General features: G+C 37.3%; 1 protein-coding gene across 1 annotated transcript in view; it reads left to right on the top strand.

Moving 5' to 3' along the window:
• Grm7 (glutamate metabotropic receptor 7) overlaps positions 1-13,094 on the top strand; it is a 787,913-nt gene that overhangs the window by 561,848 nt on the left and 212,971 nt on the right. Inside the window, exon 6 of the mRNA XM_035448802.1 lies at positions 8,704-8,904. Coding sequence (XP_035304693.1) covers positions 8,704-8,904 — 201 coding nt within the window. The remainder of the gene's footprint in view (positions 1-8,703; positions 8,905-13,094) is intronic.

The following is a 13,094-nucleotide window of genomic DNA, read 5'->3' as shown; positions in this document are numbered from 1 at the left end:
ATGTCTACTGAGCCTTTCTGGGACCTATGTGTTCTAGTAAGAAGACCAATATTTTTGATTGGTTCCCATGCCCATCCCTATCTCCTCCCGTTATATTCTTATTCAAAAAGCACTACCTATACTAATAATATCAGTTCTACTTTTTTTTCAGTTTTCTCTATCCATTTGGACTAATAATTGAATATGTGTTTTCTCAAAGCCCTGTCATCTGAGAAAGGAATGCATTCCAGCATTCCTTCAAAGTAAAAGGCTCCACAGCAAAGTAATCTTTAAACATTCTGAAAGTGAGAATCATGTGTCAATTATTCTTGTGTAGGGCAGCTAATTCTTATTGAACAGGAAGTGAAGGGTGTGCATTTGATCAAAGTATAATATATGGCATTCTTAAAGAATAAAATATTATTTTTAAAGCAAAGAATGTATTTGAAAGCTAAATAGTGGCCTCTGGAAAAAAGTAACAAGAAGAAAATCAGGCTAGGGAAGAAGGTTAGCATCTTTGCAGGCCAGACACCCAGAACACGATGCTATCAAATTCTCACTTTATCTCAAACTCAGAGACTTCTTTGCAAACACAATGGTGAGAGTGATATAAAGAATATGAAGGATAGGGTATAAGAAGATGTCATTTAAACAGTAAGGTTAAAAAATCAAGTGTTAAGTGAGAATTAATTGGAAAGGCTTTTTATAATTCTGTTGCAAGCTATGTTGTTGAAGATATTTACCACTGCCTTGCAGCATGAGTTTTATGTACTTAATGCTAGTCCTTTATAATGTTGTAAATTGATGTGCAAATAAAAGCAGCAGTTGAAGAAACCTAGAGATACTGGATATCAAGCTTTATTAGGTGTTTAAACCATTAGCACATTGCATGGAAAAAATGTAGTCTTGACTAACTCATAGCTCTGATGTAACTTTGTATATTTGCCCTGTATTCTGTTGCCATGGATATAATACATTATTTCCTCAGGACTACAAAATGACTACAGTAATTGCAAGGATGGTGAGGGGTGGGGCACCTGTGTAACGACAGATGAATCTCTTCATCAAGCATTCAATATTTCCAGGGTTTTTTTGTAAGGAAACTCTTTCATCTCATTGGTTACACATACACCCTCTTTCTACATTGGTCCCTAGGAAAATATCATGTCACTTTTTGTGGGCAAGGGAGAGAATACATGAACAAATGTATTCTTTCTTTCAGATAGCATACCTATGACAGACAAGACAGACAAAAACAAAAAACAAAACAAAACAACAACAACAAAAAAACTATTACCCAAATCAGGCTTTTTGGGCTTATTTACTGGATATTGGGTGAAGGGTTACTTAGAGGCACATTAATGGCCCAGGTATATCCATAGAGCTTTCTGCATCCCCCTACCTGATTCTTAGGGAGCTCGGCTCCTCAGCTGCTCAGAAAGTCTTCTTTTATAACCTACAGGGTTGACATTGTGACTCATTTACATTTTTCAAGAATCACTAAGCTTGTGAGTTCTGCTTACTTCTGTAATTTTCGTTTACTTTCTGAGTCTTAACGGGAGCCTAGATGGAAACCAATACCTAAGAGAAAGAGGCCATGGATTTTGACAGATTAGCATCATCCCTGAATGTTCTGGAGGGATTTGACATTGCTCACTCCCAATCATTGCCATCAATATTGGAACATAATCAGATATCAAGTAGAAAAAGAACCAGGAGATAAAGTAATACTTCATGAAAAGCTGAGACTTCGAAGTTAGCAAATATTTGTAGCTGCCTGCTGTGAAATGGCCTCACCTCCATAGGCTTACATTTCAATGTTGTAGGGCCCAGTTTGTGATGCTGTTTTGGTATAATCTCGGAGATTTTGAAAGATGGGACCTAGCTAGAGGATTCAGTTTACCATGTACAGGTTCTTGGGAGTGTTTTATCCTTGGTCACTTCCTGTCACTCTCTTCATCATCCTGAAGGGACTAGCTGGTCTCTGCCATAAGCATCATTGGTCATGATATATTGTTCAAATACATGGGGTCATACAGTCTGAAGTCTCTAAAACTCAGCCAACATACCTCTTTTCTCCCTTAAACTGTCTTCTTCAAGCAATTTTGTCACAATGATATAATCAATTGCCACAGTAGGAAAATAATATCTACCTGATATTTTTGGTTGTTGGTAAATAATCTCTCCATATCTGGTTCCCTATAATAAGGCTACTTTTTTCAAGTTCTCTGAGTTTGACAAATTTAATGCTGAAGCTATCCAAGAGCCTCTAATATGTTAATTTACCTGGTGGCTCTCCAAGAAAGACATAAAGCTTGAAGTATTTCTCCAGCAATAAAATATTTCATTACTGAAAACGGTTCTATTATTTTTCAAAGTGTTCTTTCTGGGATAAACGTCCATATTAAAGCTTGCTAGAAACTGTTCTCCTGTATTATTGGACTGAAATAATTTCATAGTATGAGTTTATAGTGGTCATAATACCTCCAATATCGCCTCTTTTGAGTACTATAAAAACAGGAAAATTTGCAAAGTATCATGTTAGAAAATTAATATTAAAAACGAATAGGCAGATAAAATAAGTAAGATGGTAGTTTTAGCACAATAAACACGGCCTTACAGCATTCGAATGATAGCATGATATAATTGCTGGACTTGTTCTAAAGTTCTTTTAACTTTGATTTCTGCTTAAAATTTTTGTAATAAAAAGTTGGAATCCAGTGAAATATTAATTTCATGTGTGTAGATAAAAGCCAATGAGAAGATGTGTGGAAAATAAAAGCAATATATGAAACAGCAAAACCAACTGCCATCATTGAGACAGAACCTAAGCAACACTTAACACTTATCTCAGAAAAGCTAGCACAGTAGCTCAGTAGTTAAAAAACACTGCTGTTCTTCCAGAAGATCCAGGTTCAATTCCCAACACCCACATGGCAGATCACAAATGCCAATAACTTTATTCCCAGGGTTCTGATGCTCACTTTTGGCCCCATTGGGCACTAGGTCCAGTGTTACTGGTTGCTTGAGCTGTTCTTTTATTTCTTAGAGAGCTAGGTCATTGATAATAAGGTTTATTTCAGAAATTAAAAATAACCAGAAATATCAGGTTCAGAGGCACAAACCTGATATGCTAGTGTTTGAGGACATTGTTCAGAAGATTGCTCCAAGTTCAAGGCCAGCCTGATGCTAGCAAGTTTCCCACCAGGCAAAGGGCAGGGACTTTCTTACCAAGCTAGTTCAAGATATTATCAAGCCTTAATAACTTGAACTAAACTGTTAGTATGTAAAAAAATTCTTGTTAAATAAATAGATTTAAAATAAGGCCTAGACACAGTTACATGTGAAATTAAAGTGTATATTCAAAATGTACTCAAAATGAAACAGAACTGTGATATGTTACAAACAATATCCAATGGGGTACTATTACTATAGTCAGAGAGACAATAAGACTTGGATTTGTTCTTCACAGTGTTTGCCAGAATAGATCTTGGGTACAGAACAATTACTTACATCTGAAAGACAAAAATTGCATAAATAATGCTCAGTATGGTGTCACATGCCTGCCTTGTCAGCCCTTGGGAAGTAGAGGGAGAAGGATCACAATTCCAGGCCTACCTGGATTATGTACTGACAAACTTTCTAAAACAATCATAATTAATTTGAATTTGTTTATTTATTTAATTCAGCAAGTGCTACAAAGAAATATGGATAAAGTCTGATACTCTTGGGCTAAGAATAATTTTTGAAAACTACATTATTTTTTTAGTCTGAGGATGGTGGCAAACGCCTTTAATTCCAGCACTCAGGAGGCAGAGGCAAAAACAAAGCTACTAATTCTTTTTCTGTGTATGAATGCATGCCTCCATGTATGTCTGAGCATTGCATGGGTGCCTTGCACCTATGGGGGAGAGAACAAGGTACCTATCAGATGCTGTGGAACTATAGCTACAGATGTTTGTGAGCCTCCATGCAAACTGAACCTGAGTCCTGTGCTTGAGGAGCAAGTGCTTCTAACCGTAGAGTCATCATTCCAGCCCAGACATCTCTTCAAGCAAGATTCAGGAATCAGAAGTAATAAAGGGGAAAAATTAGGGAAAAATGAATGAATTTTATCTGGAAAACAGATACTTCAAAGAAAAATGCAAAACTTTGGAAATGTTTGCAATTTATTCCTTACCTGTATAATTAATAAAGTTGTTTTTTTTAAATGCAGGAGGAAATGGGTTTTGTTTTGTATTTTTACAAACGAGCTAGATTATAAAAAATTGGCATTCTTTCACATACAAACATGATAGAATTTTCATATGAAGAAATGGAAATAATTGTCTGGGGAGATTACTTAGTGGGTAAAGTGTTGCTGTGTAAACCTGAGGACCTGAGTTTAAATCCCCAGAACTCATGTAAAAATATAAGCATGGCCAAGCACATACCTGATACCTTTGAGGGGCAGAGAAAAAAAAAATTCCCTAGGGCTTGTTAGTTTCCAATATAGCTTCAAGTAAAACAAAGACCCTGTCTCAAGGGAATAAAGCAGGAAATATTAGAGCAAGATTCCAGATGCCTTCCTATGGTCTCTGTTTTGCAGCTACCCGACATGTGTTTATATGGCACAAATACACACAAAGAAAAAAAATTTAAATAAAGAGGCAGTGGAAACTGCTCTGTATCTAATGAATTCATATTGAAATTTGCAGTGTCTTCTGCTGGCATGGTGGTAAGGAAACAAAAAGTTTCCTGTCTTGTGACTTATACAGCAAAATGGGGTGTTTACTGGTATAGATCAGCAATTGAGATGCCACCAAAGGGAGTGGCACTATTAGGAGGTGTGTCCTTATTGGAGTGGGTGTGACCTTGTTGGAGGAAGTGTGTCACTCTGGAGGTGGATTCTGAGGTCTCATATATGTAGGACTCTCAGCTACCTCTCCAGTAACATATCCGCCTGTGCACCACCATGTCCAGACATTATGATAACAGACTGAATCTCTGAAACTGTAAGCCACCACCTCAATTAAATGTTTACCTTAATAAGAGCTGCTGTGATCATTGTGTCTTTTCATAGCAATAGACTCCCTAAGACATTCAGACAGTCCCATGTTTCAGAGTGAATCACTAAAACAAAAGTTGGTCAAAAATAGCACACACACACACACACACACACACACACACACACACACACACACACCAGACTCTTAATTACACCACATGTTGTAAAGTATTTGCTAGACATGTTGTTAGGTCATTCTGAGGACTTTAGATACTTATTATACAATGACATAAATTAATAATCATTGCAATGCACTGTCATTAAGAACCAGAAATTTCCTTGAAAGGGAAATTAGAGAAAATAGTCAAGATTAAGTAAAACTCTTGTATTCACCTTGAAAATAGCAATGATTTTGTGATGATTTTTATCTTAAAGTGATAGGAACCAAAAACCCTATTCTACATACAGTCTACAGCACCTGTGGCAAGCAATGAGCATGTTTTATCAACATGTAAATAAAACTTCTTCCATAATAAACTATCTACCACATGAGATGTTAATGTGTAGTCTTAAAAGAAAAAAATGCAAATGTAGATAAAAATGTTAAATCCAGTATTTATTTCATGGAGATTATACTTTACATTATAATATTAATTGTTCTCTCTGGGCAAAATATTTCACAGCTCTAATCCCAGCACTTGGAAGGTTGAAACAGTAAGATTACCATGATTCAAGACTACTGTGGCCTACATGGATAACTTCTAGGATAACTAGGGAATACAAAATGAAAATCGAGGTTTAAAAATATGACATACAAAAAAAACAAGTAAACACTCCTAGAAAATCTCTCAGTAAAGAACCCTAAACTTGTCTTAACACAGCATATAACATGAGTCTTCTGTGTGTTTTCAGGAAAAATGTTAGAGGTTATGGAATTTATACTGCTTCATTATGGCATAAATATGCCCTAAGAAATAATGTAAAATGTTCTTGTCAAATAACATGTAGTCCTGATATCATGTATTTAGTGAATTTATAATTTACCTATTTGGGGACCAGTGAAATGTCTCAGTGGGCAAAAGTATGTGCTTCACAGCCTAATAACTTGAGTTTAATCTCTATGTCCCACCATGGAAAGACAGGATCAATTCTTGCAAGTTGTACTGATCTCTCCACACAGAAGTATAAACACACACACACACACACACACACACACACACACACACACACACACACACTCGAGTATACACACATACATGCAAGTGAATATAATTTTAAAAAATTCAAAATCATCTGTTTTTTTATTTGTTCATCTATACTTGTTTTAAGAAAAGAAAGGTCTTATCTGTCTCAGGTTGACCTTAAAATCTTGAATTTCCTGGCTTGACCTCCCAAGTGCTGAGATGACAGGCACCTGCCAATCATACCTGGCCTGATACATAATATAACAAACAGGTCTTTGATCATCTGCTAGATGTTCAATGCTGTGATTTTTATCATGGAGACAGATGGAATATAAATTGCCATAGAGACCTATGAGTGAAGCTTTATAATATTATGTCTATTGATATAATAGAATAATGTAATGTTTAATGAGACTGACAAGAAAAGTATAAAAAGGGGGAATTAAACTATGAGGGGTGAAATCCAGACAAAGAACTTCCTATGAAAGGAAATCAGAGAATGTGAGTGAAGCCAGAGGAATTAACAATGGTCACATCTGTGTAGAAGACATGGAAAAGGTTATTGTTAATTTGTGTCTCCTCATAAATAAAGTCTCAGCAGCATGGTCACATTAACATGAGCTAAACAAGGACAATACCAACAGACAGGCAAGAGTGGACAGGGAAAGTCTATGAGGCCTCAATACACAAAGAACTACAAGCAGCTACACAGGAAAATGAGTCTTTTTCAGGAAAATGAGCAGCAATTGGCTACATAATACCAAAGAGTTATCCCTGAAAATATATACAAGTAACATTATATTGACTGCACTGTACTTAGGAATATAAGTGTATATATGTATATTCATATAACAACAATTAATGAAAAAGGAGGCCATGAATTGGAAATAGAGCAAGGAGAGTATATGGGAGAGCTTAGAAAGAGGAAAGAGAAGGGTTAAATGTTAAAATTATATTATAATCTCAAAAATAAAAGAAATGAAAAGAATACTCTAAAAGATCATGCGTGCGCGCACGCGCGTGCACACACACACACACACACACACACACACACACACACACACACCTATAATACAAATAATGAAAACCCAGAGACACATGTTGGGGTTAAAGCTGAAGATCAGAGAAGCAAAGCAGCCAGCCAGTAGCTCTTACCTCTACCAAGGCTGAAATGGAGATCCATCTTTCCGGTGACAGGAAACTGAACCTCACATGAGATCCTTTGCTTCTTCTTTATGTATCTCTCTAGTACTGGGATTAAAGGCATGAACCCTGTTACTTTTTAAAAAACGATTCACTCTCATGTATCCCTGGGTGGCGTTGAACTCACTCACAGAGTGAGTGAGTCCTGAGTGAGTGAGTCCTCTTGTCTCCTGAGCCATGAAATTAATGGCGTGTGGCACCACTGCCCAGCTTCTGGGGCTAACTACTGTGGCTGGCTTTGCAGTCTTCAGTGGCTGTAATAGATCACAATAGACAAGCAAATCTTGAGACAGGATGGAGAATGGTCAGTATCGTCAGTACATGGTCTCTGGTATGAAAAACTGAGCTGCCACCATTGCTTTCCCATGAGTAGAATGAAGAAGTAGGATATGTAGTTCATCAAATTAGGATGGCACTTAGAGAAGCAGAACAAAGATAAAAGGTGTTTCCAATGTGCATGGAAACAGAGTCCTTGTCAGCTGTCACCGTGATGGTTCAGATGGGGCCAAGCTGAAGAAGAAATAACTGCCTATTGTGAACAGGGGAAGAGGGTGACGTAATATTCTGTTGTTAGTGGAGGGCTGGTAAGAGATTCTGAATGAGTCTTGAGTGTGGTTGTGAGCTCTGCCATTTGCAGAGATAAACATGGAGAATGAACCCTTAAATGAATAGCTCTGGTCTCACATTCTGATAAAAGATCAAGGCATACTAAAACACAGATATTGTTAGTGTGTCCAAAATGCTGTGGATTGTCTGAGGTAGAATTGGTAAGACTGTGACATACATTACATCTGTCTGTGAGAGACGGTGGGAGAGAGGAAAAAATATAAAACTTATAAGACCAGAGTTTCTGCTCTGAGTATCCAAGCCTCCAGTAATGATTATGTGAACACAGGAGCACACCAGGAATGCAGGTATGGAAAAAATAACGGGTTCAGGCTTGCAGGCCTGTGTGTTCCCATCTGCCATGATACCATTGTCCCTTCCGGAGCAAACAATCCTTCAAGTTTTAGTATGGATCCCTTCCCTCCCTCCAAACTAAAATAGAAAATATCAAGTCCTTGGTGTGGTAGGAGCAGGTTCCATGTTGGCTCGTGACAAAAGACATCACAATATTCCTTTGAAGTCCTTCTGTACTGTACTTCATAAATCCAAACAGTCAATGTGATGGTCTCTAAAGGAAAATTCCACAAATTAGAAAAGATAGGACATGGTGGCCACAGTTGACTATGTGGCTTGCATTGTTAGACTTCCCAAATATGTATTATCTTCATGCATGAACAAAAGCAGATGGAAATGAGCACTCCTACTCAACTGGGATCTGTCTGTCTTTCTTGTTTTAATGTGCAGGACAGGAGCGAATTGGAAAAGACTCCAATTATGAGCAGGAAGGTAAAGTTCAGTTTGTGATTGATGCTGTCTACGCCATGGCACATGCCCTTCATCACATGAATAAGGATCTGTGTGCTGATTACCGGGGAGTATGCCCAGAGATGGAGCAAGCAGGGGGAAAGAAGTTGTTGAAGTATATCCGCAATGTTAATTTCAATGGTGAGTCTGCTGTAAATGTCTGTACTGAAGGGAATGCTAAGCAAATATTATCTCCTATTTTATAAGTTACAAAAACTACATGACATTGACTCAAATAAGATCAACTCCACGCTAATCATATACTTTCAAGTGATCAAACCAGCGTGGGAATGGGTGAAGAAATGAAACTTAGAAAAGAGAATGAAGGAGTACATACTAGATGGCTATGCTATGTTCTTCTTTTAAAATCCAGGGATTTCACTTGAAGTCTTTTTTCTTTAGTGGATGTAGGTGAGGGAGAGAGGAAAGAAAGGAAGGGAAAGAGGCAGAAGATGCATGGTCGCAAGATCATAAGAGATGGTGGAAAATTGTTGTACAAAGAACATCTCAGGTTATGAGACCACCCCTCAAACAACAAAATCCTCCTATAATAAGCCACCCAAAAGAGACTAGTAAACATAAGTGGATGAAATGAATGAATACTGCAGACTTGACAGGCAATAATACTTTCCCTATAGTCTGAGTCTTATGATGTCTTGATGCTTTGTATAACAAAACTTAAGGAATTCAATTAAAACTCAATGCGTGAGTGACATAACATTCAATAGATCTTGTAACAAAAAATTCTACCTGTATCAGAAATTAGCACCATAACAACAATAAGACGTGTAAATGAGGAAAACATGAATACAGTAAACTTGGGGGAATACCTGACTATTAAAAGCTAGAGACAAAACTTAGCATATTCAGGCATTTCACATATCTATTGTCTTAATTAAAGTTTCTGTTGCCATGCTAAAGCACCATGACCTGAATCAATTTGGAGAGGAGAGGGTTTATTTAGATTCTATTTCACAGAACAGTCCATAATAGAAGAAAGTGAAGGCAGGAACCCCAAATCAGAGACTATGTGGGAACGCACTTTACTGGCTTATTCTCCTTAGCCAGGCTGCCAATAAAACTCAGGAACACGGCTCTTGAGTGGCACTACCCAGAGTGTGCAAGGTTTTCTCTATCCATCATTAATCAAGAAAATGGCCTCTAGAATTGCCTACAGGCAATCTGATAGAGGAAATTTCTCAGTAGATGTTCCTCTTCGAAGATAACTTTACATTGTGTCAAGTTGACAAAAACAAACAAACATTAAAAATAAACCAGAACAGCTAGTAAATATGCATTTGGAGGTTTCATAATTCTAATACTAGCTTTTGCAAGGAATAGGACTGAGAAAATATTATATATATTGCATATATTGAAAAATATGTCAGGGCAGTAAACTAATAGAAATTGTATATGATTAAAATTGCAGAGATCAACACAAATTTGTATATATTTGTACAGATAGGCATCAAAATAGATATGCATGAAGATGTGTACATGTGCCTTTTGCTGTTTATATCTATCTACCTAGAGGACAAAAATGGCATCTCAGAATAAATAAGAATACCTAAAACTGGGATCTTATTAGGAATATCATTTTAAGTCTGAAGAACCAAACTCCTTGCAGAAATATATTATTTTTTTGATTTACTTTCATCATTTTAGGTTAATAAATAAATGTACACAGAGTGGGAAGTATCTGGCTCCCACTTTAAAACTACCAAATGGCAGGGACCAATCTATAATTTGCATCTCTACAATCTGCTATGGAGAATTCAGCCTTCCTGTGCATAGTTAAGATTTTGAATTATTTTTTTATTAAGTATGATTGCACTTCTCCCAAGATATTGGCAAGAAATTCCATTTATCCCTAGGAGGTTTTCTTTAGACCAGTTGAGTACGACTCAATAATTCTGACCTTCACATTCAGGAAAACATTGTTTCGGGTATTGATAATACTGTCTGAAAAGTATGACCTCAGCCTCTCCAAGTAGGTATCCTCTTAGGAATGTGAGTGGGGTGGGAGCTATTTTTTTTCTTCCTGGTCACCTTTTCCTACATCACAAATACATGCAGAGACTTGTGTGCAAATGCATTCTAGTTGTGTCTATGCTGACTAACTGGGGTAATGGAAATACTTCCTAATATAACTTTAAACAATTTGGAAGATAAAACTCTGAAATAATCACTGTAATAATTGGCTAATTTAATCAGGAATATGCATATAGCTAGACTTACTGATTTCTAGGAAAGAAATGGAAGTCGTGTACATTATAAAAGCACACTATCTCAAATATTTTGCTTTCCTCTCTAGATAAGTGAGACTCATGTTCACTTTATCGGAATCTGTTTGTGACTAGTTTGAAAAGATGTTATAGAATTTCTGAAGTATAAATTGAAGTTGAGTTCTAAGTCGGCTTCTCGACATATTTTTACTATAAACAACAAACCTTAAACTACTTTTCAGAAAGAAAAGCAAAATGCTAGATGTTAACCTCACAGGTAAAGGTAAGTGGTCTGGCCACATTTAAAGCTGAGGTTTATATGAGAGCCAACGTCAGTTTTTATACATATAACATCAATTGCCTTTGCTGATGCAATGGATCAAGAAACTGCTACCTCTACTGGCCTGGCCAAGGGGTGGAATCCATGTTGTCCTTGGCTCCAGCAGTATGGTTTAGGATGGGCTGTTGAGCAGAAAGATCAACAGAACATGAATCAGTACAGAAATTTGGGTTCTGCATGGCATGAATAGAAACAAGTACAGAAAATCTTTTGAATAAATGCTTTGATGTAGAAAATAGTTTGTCATCTGGGCATCAGGATCCTTGGTTCTGGATGAAAAGCAGTTTCTGTCACACACTGACATTACTACAGACTTCAGACTTGGTTACCTCCTCTACACCTGCTGTTAGATCACAGACCCTCTAGTGTTTATCCTCTCTACATCTCTCTCTCTCTCTCTCTCTCTCTCTCTCTCTCATCCATCTATCTATCTATCTATCTATCTATCTATCTATCTATCTATCTATCTCTCTACCTCTCTCTGTGTCTTCTTCCTTCTGTTTGTACCCCCCCCTCTCTCTCTCTCTCTCTCTCTCTCTCTCTCATCTATCTATCTATCTATCTATCTACCTCTCTCTGTGTCTTCGTCCTTCTGTTTGTACCCCCCACTCTCTCTCTCTCTCTCTTTATCATACCCCACTTCAGTGCTTGCTCTAGACAGAGTTGATAAGAAACCATGGTGTACTGTGGCCTTGAAAACACCCCACACATATACCAATACCTTGTAGCTGTGGACAAGCTTAAGATAATCTTAAGTCATAACCACTTTTATCTTGGCCTTTTTTGCTTTGTAACTCCTAATAGGTAGGCCAAGCCAAACTAGATCACATGATTTGCCCCACAAGAATGAAACGTTCTATAAGAGAAACTTCTTTTCTCCTAGTAGAACAGAATGCTCTTTCCCTTCAAGCCCTTCATCGTGTTGTCTATGTTATTAGGATCTGTCTCCTGACACTCCTATTAACCTATTATAACCATACTCATAGCTGCGTATGAGCTGTTAACTTTCCCAATAGAGTTCTTATGGGGGCTGGAGGCATGCCTCAGCAGTTAAGAGTCCACACTGGTCTGTCTGAGGACCCTAGTTTGGTTCCCAAAACAAGGGTTGGGTGGCTCACAAGGACCTATAACTGAAGCTCCAAGGCTTCTACAAGAACCCACACTCACGTACATAAACAACTATCTATCTATCTATCTATCTACCTATCTATCTATCTATCTCTCCTTTCTTCCCTCATTCCCTCCCTCCCTCTTGGTCTGTCTGTCTGGATGTCAAACATAAAATTTCAAAATAAAATAAAATATATAATCCCATAGTTCTTTCGAAGGTTGTGAAGAGTAATTCTGAGTCAGTCCTTTCTCTGATCCTGCTTTAACACTGCCCATCCTGGCTGGTAGCCCTAGTTCTTTTATTTGGTGTTCCTGAATTCTTGCCCTCACACTTTAGAAGATCTCTGCAGGTAGTCACTGCCTCTTTGATATCTTATTTCCTTTTCGCTGCAATTTAGTTTTTTTTTTTTTCTGTTCTCAAAGTCCATTGAACACACTGCCTATTTTCCCTTTTAATGAGTCCAAGGGTAGGTACTGTTAAAGGGGAGTACAAGAGTGGGATAAAAAACACCCTGGGAATAATAAGCCCATTTCATTAAAGGACGGATTCAGAAGGTCAAAGCTGCACAATACACAATTAGATACACAATTAGGAATCATCATTTAGATAAAGTGTTCATCTCCTGTACTATAATTTTAAACATGAACTTTAATAG

This window comes from Cricetulus griseus, chromosome 8 (genome assembly GCF_003668045.3).
Source record: "Cricetulus griseus strain 17A/GY chromosome 8, alternate assembly CriGri-PICRH-1.0, whole genome shotgun sequence".
Taxonomy (NCBI): domain Eukaryota; kingdom Metazoa; phylum Chordata; class Mammalia; order Rodentia; family Cricetidae; genus Cricetulus; species Cricetulus griseus.
The sequence above is the reverse complement of the archived record's forward strand: the minus strand, read 5'-3'. Positions and strand labels throughout refer to the sequence as shown.